Source organism: Dunckerocampus dactyliophorus, chromosome 13, assembly GCF_027744805.1.
Source record: "Dunckerocampus dactyliophorus isolate RoL2022-P2 chromosome 13, RoL_Ddac_1.1, whole genome shotgun sequence".
Lineage (NCBI taxonomy): Eukaryota > Metazoa > Chordata > Actinopteri > Syngnathiformes > Syngnathidae > Dunckerocampus > Dunckerocampus dactyliophorus.
In genome coordinates this window covers 3,165,139-3,185,375 of record NC_072831.1, presented here as the reverse complement: position 1 = coordinate 3,185,375, position 20,237 = coordinate 3,165,139, and the positions used below count along the sequence as shown (strand labels likewise).

General features: G+C 39.7%; 1 protein-coding gene across 2 annotated transcripts in view; it reads right to left on the bottom strand.

The window, feature by feature from the left end:
* vps8 (VPS8 subunit of CORVET complex) overlaps positions 1 to 20,237 on the bottom strand; it is a 78,858-nt gene that overhangs the window by 27,716 nt on the left and 30,905 nt on the right. For both annotated transcript variants that reach the window (XM_054796028.1, XM_054796029.1), the window contains 17 exons: positions 19,773 to 19,808; positions 19,596 to 19,686; positions 15,371 to 15,417; positions 15,185 to 15,274; positions 14,863 to 14,909; positions 12,797 to 13,019; positions 12,626 to 12,715; positions 11,494 to 11,545; positions 11,384 to 11,426; positions 10,944 to 11,016; positions 8,900 to 9,019; positions 7,851 to 7,922; positions 7,191 to 7,310; positions 4,916 to 4,972; positions 2,110 to 2,192; positions 1,239 to 1,323; positions 1,040 to 1,138 (listed from right to left, as the gene is read on the bottom strand). In XM_054796028.1, the coding sequence (XP_054652003.1) occupies positions 1,040 to 1,138; positions 1,239 to 1,323; positions 2,110 to 2,192; positions 4,916 to 4,972; positions 7,191 to 7,310; positions 7,851 to 7,922; positions 8,900 to 9,019; positions 10,944 to 11,016; positions 11,384 to 11,426; positions 11,494 to 11,545; positions 12,626 to 12,715; positions 12,797 to 13,019; positions 14,863 to 14,909; positions 15,185 to 15,274; positions 15,371 to 15,417; positions 19,596 to 19,686; positions 19,773 to 19,808 (1,428 nt within the window). The remainder of the gene's footprint in view (positions 1 to 1,039; positions 1,139 to 1,238; positions 1,324 to 2,109; positions 2,193 to 4,915; positions 4,973 to 7,190; positions 7,311 to 7,850; positions 7,923 to 8,899; positions 9,020 to 10,943; positions 11,017 to 11,383; positions 11,427 to 11,493; positions 11,546 to 12,625; positions 12,716 to 12,796; positions 13,020 to 14,862; positions 14,910 to 15,184; positions 15,275 to 15,370; positions 15,418 to 19,595; positions 19,687 to 19,772; positions 19,809 to 20,237) is intronic.

The window sequence follows — 20,237 nt, the reverse complement described above, 5'->3', positions numbered from 1 at the left end:
TTTCAACATATCTGCAAAAAAATATATAAAGTTTGGAACATCTTTGCATTTTTAAAGAAAACTTGAGCAGCCAGACCAACAGAGGTGAGTAAGGTAACTTAATTGCTTTGCAACTTGTTTACTTTGAAATGTTGGACCTTTGTCCTACCTACTACCTACCTGGAGTGTTGAAAACACGAAGCTCAGTCTGAAATGTTGCACGTTTACTATTATGACATTTTGAGTAGGGGATTGTTTAACTGTTCCAAGCTAATAGCATTTTAATTCCACCCATGTGACAAATACTTGTATTTACTTATCTGTGCTTATTTAAGGGGCTTTGCACAATTTATTTATTGTGTAGTATCGATTGGACTGAAGGTTAAGGTTGTGTTTTTCATTGTTTTTTTTTTACAGATAGATATATTGATGTTTATTGTTGTTGCACACAGTATACAACCTTAGTTTGGTGGCTCCACTTCCATTTGTAGCAACATTAAGACATGTTAAAACTTAAATGTTCCATATGTAACACGTATATTTATATATATACATACATATACAGTATATATATATATATGTATATATATATACACATATATACAGATATATATATATATATATATATATATATATATAAGGTAAAATATTGATCCCATCAAAGTAAAATATGTTCATTCAGCAAGTGGTGAAGTGGAGTGAAGTGGTGTGTGTCTAAACAATATAAACATGCGATGTTATTCTGTTGACTTTATTTTTGCCCGTGCCTTACAGCATGCTTGGGGATATGATACTTTTACACATTTGAGAATACTGTAAGAATGACACTTTTTTACAATTGGCTTCTTTATTTTATGAATTAAGATTAATGTCTACGTCAACAAACATTAACCATAGAAACAAATCAAATCGTATCGTCTGAACACTGCATCAAATCGTTCCGTTTTTAAAATGTATCGTTTTTGAATCGTATGGTAACCTGTGTATCTAGATTCGTATAGATTTCCATCCCAAGCTGGCAATATAGTAAACATGAGTTGATGGATGTACATGAGCTGACCTGTATATGTTGCAGTGTTTTCTTCTTAACCATTTGTTTCTCCTCACATGTAGGACTTGATGTCGACATCAGTTGGTGGATGTAAGCAAAGATCTCACCCTGCATATACACAGACAGACACATCTACCATGACTTGCTCTCATTGGTTAGATTTTTGACATTTTTTCTTTGCTTTGAATTCTGAGTCATCTTATGTTACCTTCCTCTGGGAGTCTTTCATGTAGCAGTCGATGGTCTTGTCATACATATGCTTCTTTTCATAAAGAAATTCCAGAATTTGGTAGCTGGATTGAAAGACAAGGAAAATGGTCAAATACAACAATTTGCAGTTGTAATGCAATAGATACAAGATTGTTTTATTGATATGAATGATGTAGTTATTAGATTGCAGAGGCAGTCTTGGAAGGTCAACGCAGACAACCGCTCTTTATGTTTCTGAAGACACAACCGCACACGATGGTCTTAGTGTGTGCTTGAGCTGTTTGTACGGTGAAATGTTTGAGATGGGTTATCCCGAGAAGAGATCGGTTGGACACACTTTTCTGTATTTTCAATCTTTAGTGAAGTAATTGTGTGGAAGATGTCACAAAGCTGAGCGCTGGGGCTTCAGTCTATCCACTGTAAGAGTTGGAGGAAGAAGCCTCCAACTAGGAAGTAAATGCTCCCAATGGTCCCACGCTCCCCTAGATGTATCAGTGGTGTGGCTATGTGTCTGCTTCGAAATGCTTCCAGTTCTTGCATATTTTAGTGTGTGTGTGTGTGTGTGTGTGTGTCTTCTAAGTGAAGCAAGCTGCAGCAAGCAGATAAGGTCGTCAAACAACGTGCCTGCAAGAAGTTCAAGCAATAGTGCTTCTATTGTTTAATTCTACAGTGCTTCTGCTGTTTAATACTAATCATCTCTGACATACAGCATTTCAAGATAGTGCACAAGGTTGGAAAAGCTGAGGAAAAACGATCCTATTCATGCTGCCATGTATCTTTTCCTTACTATTGCCGCTGTTGGATTTTTTGATTTGTCTGTCTGCAGTTGATTTGATGTATCAGTACTTTAGTCTATGTCAGCCACTCACAATTTGGCTTCCTCTGCCAAAGTCAAGAGCTTTCCTTCATCAAACTGGACCACACCCCCGACCTGGAGTAGCTGCAGCAGCACCTGGAAACCCAGAACAGTAAAGCTGAGTCATTAGTAACATCATGACACTGTAAACAACTAATCGTACCGTGGATAACTTCTCTGAACCAGTCTGGGGACTGTTGGATGTCAGCCTGGAAATCTGTTGTTCTATTGTTGTATCTATTGCATTACAACTGCAAATTGTTATATTTGACCATTTTCCCTGTCTTCAAGAATTTCATTGCATAGCAGAACTACCTGTTTTACTGTGCATATGACAATAAAACTCTTGAATCTCTTACCAGATACAGTAGATCTATGCTTTTCGTGGGGGTTACATTCCAGGACTACCAGTCAATGGCAAAAAACGTGAATAACTGATACGGCCATAAAAATGTCTATTTTTGACAAACAGCTCGCTCCTCCCCCTCCAAACTCTCCTGCTAGCCTGACCTTGACATTCTCCTCCATTTCAGATCAACATTTGCAATAAAAGTGACAGTTGTAACTGTCCCTTTCTCTCTTAAATATCCCTCACACATTTATTATAAACGTTACATTGGCATACTTTGTTACAATTCACAATTCCACATGTCCGGAAAGGAGTAGGAAGAAGCAGAACTTATTTAATCCGCCCCCCTCCCCGTTTCACATCAGCTGCCATTTGGTCACTTCCTGTATTGAAGATGTACCTTTTACCAGCTTTGAAATAGGGTACGAAAATGATCAGGATGTGTGTTACGGTAAAGATCAAAATATAATTTCAATGTTCCCTCCTCGGTTTTTTGCAATATATTTAAAAACATGTAAAAAATAATAAGAAGAATTCCCTTTTCCCTTTGCTGTTGTCCGGATCTAAATCATTATCCAGTCCAATCATTTGTGATCTGGATATTCCACTTCCAGGTCTGTCCTGCAATTTTTTATCTTGTATTGTGAGTGTCATTGAATGTAGATACGTGGGTTCCTAACTGCACTACTTGCAACGTGGTAGTGATGTCAAATGCTGATAAATGTAATCCTTCCAACTGCATAGTTCTTTTTTTGTGGGCTTAATCCTCCATTTTCCTTGTTGTCATGGTGATGTGATTTTTAATATGGATCCAGATCCTTGATATCTTTGACAACAAGCCTCTTCTGGTCCTCCATTTAGCTTGATGTAGAGTCTGCCATTGGCGCTCCAAGTATCTTGAATCTTTCCCTGCTTTCCTCAAGTCTCGTTCTTTCTTGGCAATGTGAGTGTTGTGTTTTGTCACATGCTCATTATGTAGGCGTTTGTACCTTTCTGCTTCTTTCTCTGATTCAGCAGTGCGGTTTTGAATTTCCGGTTGGTGAACTTAACGATGATGACTGGTGTGGTGTTGTTTCTGCCATACAGTGGGATGAAAGTGTTGATCGTGCTGTATATCTACATCCACCTCCTTTGATTGAGGAAAATAGGCAATTTGTTGCTCCGTTGACCTGGGTATAATTCAGAGCACCGTCAGGATCACATCGTTCATCCTGATCCATCTCATCAGTTGTATTGTTCATTTGGCTTCTTTCTCTTCCTTAAAGAAGCGTGCAAGGCAGTGTTATCATCCTGTGGTACCTTTATACCATCCTTAATATTATTGTGCAGTGCTGTATTTTCCTCCCTAAGGTTTTTGACTGCATCATGCATCTTAGAGAAGCTCCTCTTGAAGCTGTCATTCTGTGATAGTACATATCCAATTTGTGTTTGCAGGCCTTATTTTTGCATTTTCCTGCTTTGCTTTTCCAGTCGCTCTTTCTTTACATTCTTCAAGGCGCCATATGGTATCAAATCCTTCACATTCAACAGCATTTTTGTCCCTGTTTCTGACTGTGCACCCGGATTTCGAGGGCCAGTGTCATTTTGCTTTTTGCGTGTTGTTATAAGGCAACCGCTTTGAACTGCAGCAGTTAGCCAATTACCTTGGCTTGCTTACAGCTGTCAGCACTTTTAACTCGTTTATTTTAAGGAATCTGGACCTCTCACCGATCCGAGTTCAAGTTGAGGGTGTTCTGAATGTGTGTTCCTAAGGAGTAATCAGGAAAGCACCAAAATAGTTCAAAACTTGAGTAGCAGTTAACAACAGTAAATGTTGAAGAAGAATAGAACTCCAATAAGAGATGATGATGCTCACCAGTCAGCAGTCCAGAACAGCAGTATCCAGACAGTAACCAGAACAGCAACTTTCCCAAAATGTAAGTAAATAAGGATCTACTTTTAGTACATTGAGGCTGCGACTGAATGATTACTGGGTGAAATAAGTTACTTGCTTTAACTCATTCAATCCCAACCATTTTTCAAAAGACAACCACTTTCGTACCGTACGACTGCCACCAACGCGCGAAGGAGAGCACACACCGCAACAACCTTTACTTCCGTAAACACACAGGAATGCGTGCGATGTTGTGCGCATGCACGTCACTTCCCGGACGCTTTGCGTTTACATGTACAAGTCAATAAACAAACAAAAAATCTGCATTGCACATCATACTCTGCAGTGTGAACGTAGCCATACAAGTCGATAGATGATGCAATCGGTTATTTGCATGTTATTTGCATATGATGTTGTAACTGATGCTGTAGGAAAAAAGTATAACCTCGTAGCAGAGACAAAAAAGTGAGTTGCAAATGGTGATTAATCATGATTAATGAATTTATACATCTGTGATTAATCCGATAACAATTTTGAATAATTTGACAGCCCTACTAAAATCTCGTAGTCTCGTGGTTTAATAAATCCACCACTAACCTGCTGCCTTTCAGTATGTCGAGAGTCGTCATCTGATTTGCAGAGGAACTCCAGGACCTGAAGGGAATAAAGATGAGTGATGACTACTGAAATTGTACCCAATGATGTTTGCACCAAACAGTGAGTATGCCAATGAAATGGTAAATGGTCTCCCACCTCCAAGGCACTCAAAGCGCTTCGACACCGTTAGCACATTTACTGTACCGACTGATGACACAGCATCAGGAGAAAATGGGGGTTCAGTATCTTGGCCAAAGATACTTCAACATGAGGACAAAGGATTGAACTTGCAACCTTCAGGTTGGGAGACGACCACTCTACCACCTAGCCTTGCCGCCCCCATGAACATTATTGATAATGAACATTATTTGCTGAGTGTAAGGGAAGGAGAAGGAGCGATCTGCAGAGCAGTCACATGAGCCATTCGAGCCCCTCGTCAGACTTTTGCTTGGATTTTCCTCAAGTGGGAGTTGGATCAAAAATATCCAAATGAAGCTTGATATAGCCAACTTGATGAACAACACAAAACGAGACTGGCCGAAAGTGTTAGTGGGTGGTCTATCACAGTGGTCCACAACCATTTTTCACCCACGGACCGGCTCATGTCCTCACAAATCTCTGGCGGAAGACTAAAACGTCTCTGTTCGACGTGTGTGGCAAAAGGCAGTGTGCTAGCTAACTTGAGGTTGTGCACCAACAAATATACACATTAGCACTCAGTAACGTCATCAAATCTTACCTTTATGCATTCCCACAAAGTACCAGCATTTGGGAGCAAATATGAGGTCAAAGAAAAAGAGCAAAAATACAGTATAGTAGTCTATCTGTGCAGCGTGGGACAAAGCTACATGGTGCATTCAAGGACTGTCAAAAATAGTGGGACGGGTCACCGCTTGCAACAAACAACATAAACATGCAAAAACTATGGGATTTGGAACTGTGCATTATTTTAAAATAAAACAATGACCCATATTTCCAAAATTGACATGCATTTATGTAAAACTTGATGTAGTTATTTAGACATTTATTTTTTTTAAGTGTATTTTTTTTTATCATTGCACCTGAAAGTTTGCCGCAGCTCGCTGGTTGGAAATCCCTCGTATCAAACGTTTAAAATGCATCACAATTATGCATTTGTGTGGGTATTATGTTGTTTTAAGATATGATATACCTACATTTGATTTTGTATTCACCTGTAGACTATTACACACGTACTTGGTATACTGAGAGAGTCATTGTATTTTTTTTTCCTCATCAAATTTCCTACAATTGAAGGAGGGAACACTGTATTGCATTTAAAATCCAATTCCAAAGTGACACGGAGGACAACAGGGACCTGCATAACAACAAAGAGCGTGGCACCTGAAATATATTGATGTTTACACATTACACATTACTCACCGAGTTAACCAGGGTGTTATTATGTCGTTGGTTTTACATTACTCACCGAGTTAACCAGGGTGTTATTATGTTGTTGGTTTTATTACAGCGACGGTGATTTCAGCAGTATGATTATAGTTTTTTTACAATGATGTGCATTACAGTTATTGTCATTCTGTTCACTATCATAGTTCATCATTTCATTACTACTATTATGTGTGACTGTTTCTATGCAGTATTGTCATTGTGATCACTATCATAGTTCATCATTTCATTACTACTATTATGTGTGACTGTTTCAATGCAGCATTGTCAATGTGGTTATTGATATTATCTTGTCTTTTCCATCATGGTCTTTATAGTCATCACAGACATTTGCTGATGTAGTCCTGCATGTTTCTGTTGTTGCTGTCACAATTGTTGTTTCTGCTGTTGTCCCTGTCTCTGTCTTTTTTTCCCTCCTCTTATCCCCGTAAACCCCCCTCTGTGTTCTTTTCTCTTCTTCTCTGTCCCCTCCTGCTCCGGTCCGGTCGCTCCAAACTTGCATAATAACATGCATCCATGTCAAATAAATTCTGTATAACAGGGGAATTGTATATCACACTTCTCCCTGGCAGAGTAAATCTGTTGAGCACTTGAGGGCATTTAGATCTACAATTCTATCTGCCTCAAAGGCTGGACAGGACAGGGGGGGAAAAAAAGAAAGAAAGAAAAAAAAAAGAAATATATGGATGTTTTAACTGCTCAAATAAAGCAAAATGAGTGGATAGTGAATCTCAGACAATAAAATAAGTTGAAGTACTAGCAGCAAACGTGTGTTCAATTTTGCAAGGTCATCATACAGTACATCTGGTAAAATTATTAAATCAACTGTGCACACATTATACTTGCTTACCTGGTCAAATAACTTTCTATTTACAAAAAGCGTGTTGTCTGGTTTCGATAGCTGGCGGGCCAGAAAGGTGAAGAGCATGCCCACCTGGGAAGGCGTAAAGTCTGGGTTGTCCACCATCACCTAGGTAACAAGAAAAACATTCGATGACAAACAAAAGACAAAATAATGACTCAAGGGGAAAACAATGTACATACGCTTGCTCCAAATTGGAAAGATGCTGTGTGCCATAACAGGAAGTTGTTCATAGAGTGAGTTTGAGTAGTTTACCAATGATACCAAGACCCATGATCCCTCACTGCTGCATCTGCTTCCTTCTGACAGCTGGCATTGGTGTTTACAAGAGACCCATTTGCTAGGGGTGTCACAATATCTCGTGAGATTAAAACGTGAAAAGATTTCTCATCCAGTCTAACCTCCCTCCAAGGAACCAAACAGGTACTGTACCCCACCCCAAGCACTCAACCACCACACAATACTCGTATCGGAACAGTAGTTGGTAGGGAGCTCGTCAATATGGGAGACATTAATAATTGACTAGGAAAATGAACATATTGTTTTATTATTTTACTTTTTTAGCCAGCTTGGGTTCAAATATGGATTGTGACTGTACACAATCTTCCCCATTAACAAGACACAAGAGCAAATGGTTTGTCATTTTACCTGAAGTAAGATGTCCACGATCCTCTGCTGGTACTCGATGGCCTGTTTGTCATTTTTGAAGTCTTCAAATGTCTGGAAGGAAGAAACCAACTCTTACTTAACTGATTTACTATCTCTCTTTACTATTTATTATCACTAGCCTGTTTTATGTATTTTATGTATTGTAATTTACCAAAAGAAAAAATATCAAATCTTTTATGCGCACAGAAAAAAATGAAAGGTGGATTAAAACACCCCACAACCCTAGTGAGGATAAGCGGCATAGAAAATATGGATGGAATTCAAACAAAGGTGACTTTACTTTATTATTTATTATATAGTTTTTAAATATTATATTATTTATATTATATTAGTATTTTAATATTATTATTTACGTATTATTATTTAAAGGAAAAGTGCGCTTTTTTGGAATTTTGTCACCCACGATCTTATGTGGCTTGAAACTACATGACAAGTGGCCTCTTTTATTGTGCACGTCATCACCTCTTTTTGGTCACATTATGGAGATGGAGCGTTGTTGGTGATTTTGGGAGGTTTTTTAGAAGGCTTTATAGGCGTATTAGGAATAGCTGCTTCTTTTTATCTTTTTTTTTCGATATCTTTAGAAGGCATAGAAAATACAAAGACGTGTGGTCATGCATCACATGAGGATTGTGGATGATGGCCAAATTCCCCAGAAAGTGCACTTTTCCTTGAAATGATTGTGCTTCATACAGTTGCATGATGTCATTTAGGAAATATCGATATAGAAACATGAATATCATGCTTTTTTTGGTTAAACCAAGGAGTATAATTTTGTGTGGACCAGGTTCCCAAGAATATGAAGGAACGACTGTGTGGGCTTGTGCTACTCGGATATGCAAGTAAATCTGTCTTCCTAAACTTTACACACATGAGGTGGCTCCAAATGGCTGACAGTATGGACCAACGTTCAAGCAGTTTCACTGTAAACCCTCAGAAAACAAATACCGTGTAATGAAATGATCAGATATACACATCCAGAAAATGTATGATAGTTGTATGACACAAGTGGAAGAAAAAAAACTCACCATGGCGAGAACATTTAGGAATTCACGAGTGTCAAAATGGAGGAGTGTGTGAATATAAGGGTAAGGCTCCTCATGTGATGATGCCTCTGCAGTATGGAGAAGAATCAGGAACTCAAATACCTGACAAACACACATATTTGGAGAGCTCGTCAGCAATGAGTAGCTACACAATTATGCTCAGTTCGAAATTCGGATCTAACAGTATAGAATCAACAACTGATGTGCAGTCAGGGCAGGCAGGTGCTTTGCTTTGCCTGTCATGATGAAAAATAAACAAATAATAACATAAAAGAAATAATATGTTAACTTAACTGTATTAAAAATGTATTTTCCTTATGATTCCAATTGTTTTTAACATTTTAAAGTAGCTGAATTTGAACATGTCCTTATCAAATACGGGGCAGAAACCTATAATGAGACTGCAGCGAGAGTCTCTTCTCGACTTAGTGCACAAGCCCTGCCTACCGTCTGAGTGCACTCAATGAGTGCACTGTGTTTTGTCACTTTGTCAGCATGGTGCCAACAATATGACATTTATTATACACCATGACTTTCTACAGCCCGTGTAATGTCTTTCATATACATGTGACTTCATTATTCTTGCTAATCCCACAAAAAAATACATAAAAATTAGGGTTGTGAAGGATAAAATGATGCGACCGCATATCCGATTTGACAAGCATCGGTATCAGCCTCCTGGATGGAAAAGAATCAGCCATAAATGCTTAGATGAATGGATTGTCGAGACATGCAATGGGTATTGCAAGACGAGCAACCGTTTGACCATCCGTCTCTTCAACAACGCGAAATCCTGGACTACCGACAAAAGGATTGTCATTTATCGCCGTAGCTTAGCATGAATGAAGACCAGAATGGATGTACAGGTAAATAGCATTGGCAGCGGGCTAGCGAGTCACCGGGAAAGATTTTCAACACATCAGCAAAACATAGGTACGTTAAAGCCATCTAACTGGTCTTATTTATTATGTATTGTGCAAAACTAAGAGAGGAACATCAAACATCAAATGAAAAGCACTAAATGAATACAGAGCCACCATCCACCAGTACCAGCCTGGACCAGCCTGGACACATTAGCGCTCAGTAAGGTCATAAAATCTTACCTTTATGCATCCCCACATAATATCAGCAATTGGGAAAGCAAAAGGGTAAAAATAAAGTATAGTAGTCTGTCTGTGCAGCGTGGGAGAAAGTTACAGTAGATGGTGCGTTCATGGACCATCAAACAAAGTGGGACAAGTAGGATGGCGTCACTCACAAAGCTGGATGTTTGTTACATAACTTAGACACACAACTCGTTTTTTAAGGATAAGACATTATTATAATGATAACAAGAGAGCAAAGTTGTTAAACGCCACTTTAAAAAAGTACTTTAGCACAAACATGAAGTATGGCTTGTAGCTTCCCGGTGGGACAAAAACGAGCGTCAAACTAACGGCATTGTTTGTTTTAAAGACAAAATGTCACTGTGGTAAAAAGACACATTTGACCAGACCAGAAGCTGGGCAGATAGCTCTAGCTCTAGCACAGTGCCAGCCAAGCAAAGTGTGTAAACAAAGATGCCAGAAAAGGAGAACGGCAATGCGATTGATAGGCGAGCTATCAGACATGCTGGCATCGATTGGTTTGGCCTGTGCCAAGCTGTCGTCAATAGAGTCCACTTTGTACAAACTAAGTTTTGATTCTGACGGTAACAAGGGACACACTCGGACATGTACTTTTACTTCAAAATACGGGACGATTCCTTTTTTCAAGGAATGGTTGCTAGCTACCTAGCTACACAGTATATATGCAGCTACATCAATTTATTCACGCTTTCTTAAATTTCATTTTTCTGTTGCTTCTGTTTTTTTTCCTGAGTTTAAGTTCATGATGCCTTGGAATAATTGTTTTGTGTACAAATCCAAAGGTACTGTTGCTAAAGCATCTAATATACAGTACATAGTTCAGGTATTTCTTTAGTCCCTCCAAGAAGACTGAAATCAGACCCAAAGCAAATTGCTCTACATATCCGACAAGCAGATACCTGAATCTTGATCTGAACCACAAGGTCCTCAGGGATGTTACCAAGGGGATACGCCCTTCCTGCAAGACAGCAGCTAAATGCAAAAACATAAATGCATATGTGAAACTGTTGGACAACCTACATGCAACAAGACTTTCTAAAGGTCTGGCTTTGTGGCATGAGGCGCATGGTTTTAGACCTGCCCCTGAGACTTGAGATCACATCTGTTGTGAATTGGCACCATACACATAAAGCTGACTGGACTGGGCTTGGGACAAAGTCCAAGGAAGAGTCTATTCATGTTCTAGAGGATATGGATAAAGCCATTTATTGTCACCACTGGAGTCGCTGTGGTTCATCATGATCATGAACCTTGCTCTGTGTTTATATTGGATGTCACGGGTTTGTGCAAGTGGTCATAATGATTTAGTTTGGTATTGTTTAATCAGATCTCAGCTTACCTGATGTACACCAAAAGTTTGTTTCCCATCACCACTTCTTCAGCTACGATGAGAGAACAAAAACTAATATTAAAAGTTCTTGAACAAATCAAAAATGTACTCTGGCTAACCTGTTAAGCTCCTCCCCTCCTGAAGTGGTGGACCAATTACAGCAAAAAGTTTCTGAAACATACAGTAAGTAACCTTTTAACCTCCTACTGATCCTACTTTTGTTGATTGATTTTCTTATTATTTTACCTAAGATGTAACAGGGAAGATCTGTGGCTGTAAAGACGTAACAATACAGCATGTCTCTTATCTTTGCCCCTTGCCCAACAACATTTCCAGAAACGTTTGTTGCCAAGAATTTGTTTACCCAGATCAAAGAATTCTTGGTTGGCCGATGATGTGTTATTAAATAGATGCCATGTCAACAGAAAAGCTTAGATTAGGAATGCTCCCATCTGGGTTTTATGCTGCCGATTCAGATAGCGATCATCCAGGACTGAAATCGGTCGATAACGATCACATGGATTAATTGTAAATTTTTCAATTTATTATGATGGGTGCGGTTTGCCAGGGGTGCCGTATAAAGGGACAAAGTCAGCACAATTCCAAGGTCCCTTGACTGCCAGGAGTCCCCAAAAAATAATAATGGGTGAGACACACAAGCACCAGACTTGATCACCGGAACAACAGGCTTTTATTGCAGCTTTGAATGATCCCACAGCAGGCACAATAATCCCTAACACGAGCTACTGTTGTGGCCGTAACCCACGGCAAGATAAAACTCAACTCTAAATCCCTGACATCACTTCCTGTTTGTGCCACCGGAACCCAACACACGAGTACAAGTCGTATTCGTGTCTTAAATGGCATATTTTTTTCAGATTATATCTACTATATTCGGTAATAGGGACGTAGAGAGTTCATGTCTGGAGGGCTCTAGTGATGATCAAAACCATATTTAGAAGGTTGTAAACAGGGTTTTCTTTGCTGTAACTATGAATAAATATTCAATTTATAAATAATACAAACGAGGGATTACCGTATATGGACAAAATATATTGAAGCGGACCTCTTAAAATCAAGTGAATTAGAGCAGGATAGACTGTTGATGCAACTGGTGACCAAGGTAATATTTCTCTGACTCTGGTGCAATTAGGCTAAACTGAAACAAAAGTAACATTTTTGGACCCCGCTGACCCGATTGATGACCTAAATACTTTTGTGTCGGGTCCATAGGAGGAGGAGTGAACTTACCTCCATGGGTGTAATGTAGTCATTCATACCACTGTTGAACACATAGATCATACCATCATAGAGCTGGTTTTCCCAACACACTTCAACGACCTTGAATCAAAGAGACACAAATTGAATGGCAATTGAATGACGTGACCTATTCTTAGACGTAGTTTTGTAAGCACAACGCACCTGTTGTATATCTAGTCGTGTGACATCCAGGTGCACAATGCATCTCTCCAGGTTGTCCATCAAGCCACTGCAGTGGTAATGCGCCAACAGATCCTTCATTAAGGGTGTTGGCAGCTGACCAAGGCGGTCCATAACAATATATGACTCCAGTGATTCCAGGAAAACACCCTTAGCAACCACATTCTCCATGAGCCGAGCATAAAGTTGGTCAAACAGCAGGTCACTGAAATAAAAGCGCACAGAAACACATGCATTATATTATTCTGGGCAGAATGGCACTCCTCTCGAGAAAGGGGGAAATCATTATTTGATTCCCTGTTGATTGAAATTGAGCCCCATACAAAGACATGAACAGACCCTCATTTTATGATGGAGTCATAGATGAAATATATACCAAAAATAAATCCAACTTAGACATTGATTAGCATTTCATTAGGTGAAATGACTAACTGATCCTCTAGCAGAACATGACGTGCAGCACACTACAGGGCTCCAGACTATTTTGCAACTAAAATATGAGACATAACGAGTACATTTTTCATCTACTTGTGCATTTACGACCAGATAAAAGTACGGCCGTTGACAAGGGACATTAGCGTGAGAATGAATAATAGTCTGTGAAATGTGGAGTTAATTGACGACAGCTTGTCACAGTCTAAGCCTATCATGCCAGCATTTGCATTCTATCCACTTTTCTACCATCTCGTTTACACATTTTGCCTGGCTCCACTGTATCTCCGGCAGCAGCTACTGTAGCTACCTAGCTAGAGTTATCTGCCTAGCCTCTGGTCCATGGACTCCAAATGTGATTTTTTTTTTTTCTTAAATCACGGTGACATTGTGTCTTTAAAACAAATAAGCAATGCGGCTCGTTTTTGTCCCACAGGAAAGCTACGATGGCTGTCACGTTCATGGGGTATTTAATGGCAAATGAGCACAAAATAGCATAAGCCAATAAGCACACTGTTTGACTGGAGATGTGCTTTGTAAATAAAGTACAATGGAAATGTTGGCAGTCACATAAAACACAAATAGCTCACCTCTCCTTTGTTTTTGTCAAAGTAGCTTTAACAGTGCTGGAAGTCGGAAACACGTGCATATGCGCTATTTATACTATTTTGTACAGGACAGTTTTATGTAAGAAAGATATTTCAATTGCCATTTCATTGCGTTAATTGTGCTATTTTTACTAAAACAATATATATTATTGAACAATTAATTTCCCATGTATTATTATTACTCTAAAACAGGCATCAAATTAAATTCAGGTTTGTGTCAAATAGTACAAAATTGGTTTCATACATACCCCCGCCCCAACAAAGAAAAAACAGGTGGGTTGGTTGGCCCAGCCATCACGGTGTCCCTTAATTATTTTTGCAGAAGTTAGCAACCCTACCAGTTAATTTGCCCATTTTATTTTATTATTATTGAACATGTTTTAATGCTGACAAACATTCAGGCCAGTTGTTGACAGTAAGGTGCAAATGACCCACACTAACTCCTAAAGAGGAAAAAAGGAGGCAAAACACCAAAGAAGAAGAAGGCGGGCTGATGTGTGTGAAAAGAGGGTGGTATTGGAGTTAATAGTATTTATCAGTAATACATTGAAATTGAGAGGATATGTGAATGTTTACTTTATGAGTCATTTTGGTGTGTGCGCCCCTAAATTTTCTGCCTGAGCTCCTAAAATTTTAAGTTAGGGGCCACTGTTCTCCTGGTAAAAAGTGTCAATCTGGAGATCCAGGCTGGAACATCTCTGTGTGTAGTTGGCATGTCCCCAAAATAATCACGTTATATTGTCCACGGGTGCAAATGTGAGCGTAAATTATATGTCTGTACGTGTTAACAACGTGTCCTGGGGGTCCCTTGCCTTTCAACCACAGTGAGCTAGGGTAGGCTCCAGCTCACCCGCAACCCTGATGAAGATAAGCGGCATAGAAGAATGGATGGCAAAACATGACTTGGTACTTGGTGGAAGAGCTCAGGGGTTTCTTGCAGTTAGTCTACATCTACATGTTGGTCCATCAGGAAAATACTGTATGTATGCATTCACATAATATACTTACGTTCTATGTAGCAGCAGGCAGAAATCTATCAGGACTGGAACAACATCCTAAATATAGACAAAAAAGATGATTGGTTTAAGAAAGAAAAGGCTAAACACCAGCACATTCATATACAGTATATAGCATAAGTAAAATAGAAACATGCCAATGGAAGCATGTGGTAAAACATCCACCAATAACAAAATGGGGAAAAACTTAACTTGTGAGTTGATTTGAACCACTGCATTGACTTCTGTCATATATTGTACATACATCTCAAGGTCTACAGATATCAACGGCATGAATAGTGCATTCTATAGACCCGATATGGTTTAGTGCTTACATGAAAATGTTGCTCCATCACTTGGATTCTCCCCTGTTCTGGACACTTCTTTAGAGCATGTTCAGCAAACTGGAAGAGGATCTCTACCATCTCCAGGAACAGTCAGAGGGATAATATCAAATGAGAGCATGTTGTCTATATAAAGACAAATGTGTTGCTATAAGTGTCATGCTTTTGTGTGCATACCTTGTCACTAACAACTCCCTTTCTTTTCAAAGGTTCTCCATGCAGCCCTGGACAAAATCCACATAACGCACCATCGTCATTTTTTCATAAGTTATTGATCGAATCATCAGACCAAACTATGGAAATTGTGATTGGCTGGAGTGGGCTCACCATTAGGCAAACAGAGGCAATTGCCTAGGGCCCCAAGATTTCCAGGGCCCCCCAAACGTCTCATAAAAACTGACTTTTTTTCCATTTGAAGTACATATCACTATTTTAGTCTTAATTCACATACTTAAAAGTTCCCTGACATGATTCATCAACTTTGCTTATACATTGATGGAAAAAGTGATTACGCCACCGTTGTTTCTTTTGCTTCTTGATACATTTTAAAGCCTGGTACAACTAAAGGTACATTTGTTTGGACAGATTTAATGATGATAACAAAAATGGCTCGTAAGAGTTTAATTTAAGAGCTGATATCTCGCAACCTCCATGGTTTTCTTGATAATAACCAAAATCACTGAAGTTCTTACATGAATAGCTATAGTATTGTACTGCCAAAAAATTGAACTCTTAATTCAGCCTCATTTCCGGAAGTGACGCCATCGGGGTACTATCACTCAGGTAAACAAACATGGCGGCGTATGAGACTGAGTATATTTACAGTGATTATAGCCAAGATTTGAGCCATGTGTCAATAGAAAGAGGAAACATTTGGAGATGAAATAGAGAACTTTTAGAACAACATTTAGAAGCCTTAAGACATGGAGATGAAGATTGATTGCCTTCAAAACACAGAATGCTAAGTGTAAATTACTTGTCCTTCAATGATTGTTTTAAATTGCCTTCTTAATGAGTGTAAAAGGTTCTTCATAGCCTTTTTTATTGTATATTTCTCCACTGTCGCTACCCCCCCCACAGTATCTCTGTGAAAAGATGTTTATATAATATGTATGATGCTTTGCAGCCTTGTCGCTATCGTGGAATAGTGTTTAGAAGGCATTATGCAAACAAGACATGACTAACTCTGTTCTGTGCAACTTTGACGTAGTGGTTGTTCTTGTCTTGTTTTTTCCCTGTGTACTGGTGGAATAGCATCCTTTTTCAAAATGTGTTTATACTGTACTTTCAAGCCAAATGCTTCTTGTTAAGGTTTTCCTTTAAAACAGTCATCAGTAAAATGATCACTGCAAAGAACAGAACTCGCAGTGGGCGTCCGTCTGTCTCTCGTTGTCTGCACTTGCTTTGTCCATTGTTGAGGAAAAGGCTTCTTGAGACGTCATCTGTACTTCTGTGAAGAAGGTGTCGGACGTTTCGCTCCTCATCCGAAGAGCTTCGTCAGCGAACTAATAAGTGCTGGTAGCCTAGGCCTTAAATACAGTAAGAGTGGGCGGAATTGGTGTGCCAACACCCTCCTCCTATTGGTTCCTTACACTAAGCCTGGGCGGAGTAGTGGTATAATCCTCTCTGCTATTAACACCTCCGATAAAAGGGAAGTGTCGCTCCCTGAGTTGGGTATGAACGACTCTGATACTGGCTCGTTAGCATCTATTGTTCTGGCTTGGCCCTGGCTTCACCTCATTTGCAAGACTAAGAGCTGTGGGTTTTGGTCTCAGTAACCTGCTGAACACAGGGTCCAAATGAAACCTCAAACCACCATTCCGATTCAATGATGGGTTCTGTTGTTTGACAAAAATAGCTTCCTTTACTCCTCTTTCAAACCATCTGTTTTCTTTGGCCAAAATCTTTACCTCGCTGTCCTCAAAAGAATGATTGGTAGCTTTAAGGTGTAGATGTACTGCTGATTGAGGACCACTAGAATTGTCCCTGCAATGTTGATAAAGCCTTTTTTGGAGCATTTGCTTAGTTTCCCCAATGTAGTGCTCTTTGCATTCCTCATCTTTACAGTGGATGGAATAGACCACATTGCTCTGTTTTTGGTTTGGAGCCTTGTCTTTAGGATGCACTCATTTTTGTCTCAGGGTATTTACTGGTTTGAAATAGGTAGGAATTTTGTGTTGCCATAAGATCCTCTGGAGTTTTTCGGAGACCCCCGCTACATAAGGGACTACCACTCCTCTCCTTTTTGCTTCTGTGGGCTTTTGGGTTTCTTTCCCTACTCTCTTCTTTTGACATTTGTTAAAAGCCCACCGCGGGTACCCACAGGTTGAGAGCGCTCCCTGGACATGTTGTGTCTCCTTTTTCCTTCCCTCAGCACTAGTTGGTATTTGTTCCGATCTATGTTGGAGGGTCCTAATAACCCCTAGTTTATGTTGTAGTGGATGGTTTGATTCAAAAAGCAGGTATTGGTCAGTGTGTGTGGCCTTTCTAAAGACCTCTGTAAGTAGCTGTCTGTCCTCTCCTATAATTACCTTGCAGTCTAAGAAGGCTAGTTGGTTCTCTTTAGCGTCCTCGCGAGTAAATTTTATATTGTTGTCCACCGCATTGATGTGATCTGTGAAAGACTGAATTTCTTGTTTTTTGATTATGACAAAGGTGTCATCCACGTATCTAAACCAGTGCCTTGGTTTTGTCCCTGAGAAGAATGTGAGAGCCTGTTTCTCCATCTCTTCCATGTACAGATTCGCCACTATGGGTGAGACTGGTGAGCCCATAGCACAACCATGAATTTGTCTGTAAAATTTCCCTCTAAACTGAAAATATGTAGTGTTAAGGCAAATTTCCAATAATTGGCAGATGTGGTCAGCACTAAGTTTTGTTCTCCGATGCAGAGTTGAGTCCTCGAGCAGTCTCTTCCTCACCACCGAGACTGCTGCTGAGGTGGGGACAGATGTGAAAAGTGAAGTCACATCATAAGACACCAAAGTTTCCTCTGGCTCCAATCTGAGGTCTTTGATGCTCGCCACAAACCCTTTTGTGTTCTCTATATGATGATCAGTGTTGCCTACCAATGGGGATAAGACTGTTTTTACATATTTAGCTACATTGTACGTGGTAGAGTCAATGCTACAGACAATGGGTCTGAGGGGAAACCCTTCCTTGTGAATTTTTGGAAGGCCACAGATACATGGTGTAGCCTCCCCAGGGTATAACCTATGATACATCTGTCTGTCAATTAGTTCTTCCTTCTCTAACTTTTGGAGACAGTCTATGATTTCTTTCTTATACCTATTGGATGGGTCCCTTTTAAGTTGCTCATATGTGTTGGCATCACTAATTAGACTTGTTATTTTTTCTTCATAGTCCAATGTGTTGAGAACCACTGTGCATCTGCCCTTATCAGCTGGTAAGATGGTGATGCTCTCATCTTTCTGCAGAGCCGCTAATGCTTTCCTCTCACCTAACGTGATATTGGACGGTGGTGGTTTAGCACTACTGAGAAGGGCCGATATGCTCAGACGAAGGTCCCCTGCCTCTGTTCTAAAAAGGTTATTGTTCCTGATGGCCGATTCAGCTGCTGTGATATAGTCTACTGTGGGTATCGTTTTAGGAGTCACTGAGAAGTTGAGACCCTTGGTTAATACTGCCTTCTCTGTCTCCGAGAGGCTTCTGTCTGACAGATTTTTGATCCAATTTTCTTTAGTATTGGTCTGATTCCCCCCATCCTTAGTGTTTACGACAAGCTGTGGTCGATTTTTTCTGGAATTTTCCCTTATGCCTTTCTTTGGTTTTGCTATGGTGCTTCATATAACCTGATTTAGTAAATTCACAAACCTCCTGATAGGTTTCGTGCGTAAGCTTGGTTAGCAATCTCTGATAGAAGGTTTCTACTTCAGACTGTTTATTTCTTATCTCTATGTTAAGTCTCCTAATTCTCAAATTCTGTATTTTTCTGATGTAGTTTAGTTGCATTTTCCTTGCCAAGTGACCTTGGTCAAGGGACGCTTGCCTCATGCATTTGGAGCCTTTTCCTCGATGGACAACTCCTGTACGACTGAGAGCCTACACAGACGCATTTGTCCATTGTTGTGTTAAACCTTCCTATTTTGGAAACAAAAACAAACTTACAGAATCACTCGGATACTATAACACCCAGCAGCAGCACAACATTTTGGCATGATTATTATTTTGATGAAAAATACACTGAACCAAGTCGAGAAGTGTTTGTTTACTCTGCTTTTAGCTGATAGATGTCACCCTCATGACGCCACTTACGGAAATAAGGTTACTGAAAAGAGATGCTGACTGATGATCGTAACTTGATGCTTGTCCTCCAAATGTGGCTAGTACTACTTGACTGTTTTGGACCATGAGCTGTATATATGATGTGCTTTCTACCCACCAACCACAGCCTTAGCTGTTCCCTTGTGGAAGGACCAGGCCAGAGAGAGAGCTTCAACAAAATGTTCCTGCTTCAGTAGACAGTCGAGCCGCTGTATAGGCAGGCACAGAAGAATTCATCAGCCTTTGGTTATGCTTGCACAGTAACAGCAGATATAAACTTTAAAGAGCAAATTACCTCCCTCCAGGTTCTTAGAGTCATCATATGCGCAGACTGAAAGAAAAGATAAAAATTCAGACAACACAAGGACAATTACGTTTCACAAAGTATCTCCTCAGCATATAGCATCATTTGGAAAAGTCATTCACTCATGAAGTTAACTGATCAAATATCTGTTCACTGGTCGGGGATGTGTATCATCGACGGAGTGTAATGCCAAAAAGTACATCAATGAGGAAGTTCTTATTCCTTGTCTTTGTAGGCCGTTTTTTGGCAATACTCAACTTGATTACTGTGCTTTTAATGCTAATAATTACAAACCGCTTCTCTGTGAGTATAAGAGACTCGACAAAATTGCACTACAAAATTGTGTGTGTAATTTCTGGCTTTAAAGGGAAACTGAGCTATTTTAAGAATTTTGCCCATCATCCACAGTCCTTATTTGAGACATGAACGCACGTCTTTCTCTTTTTCATGCGTTCT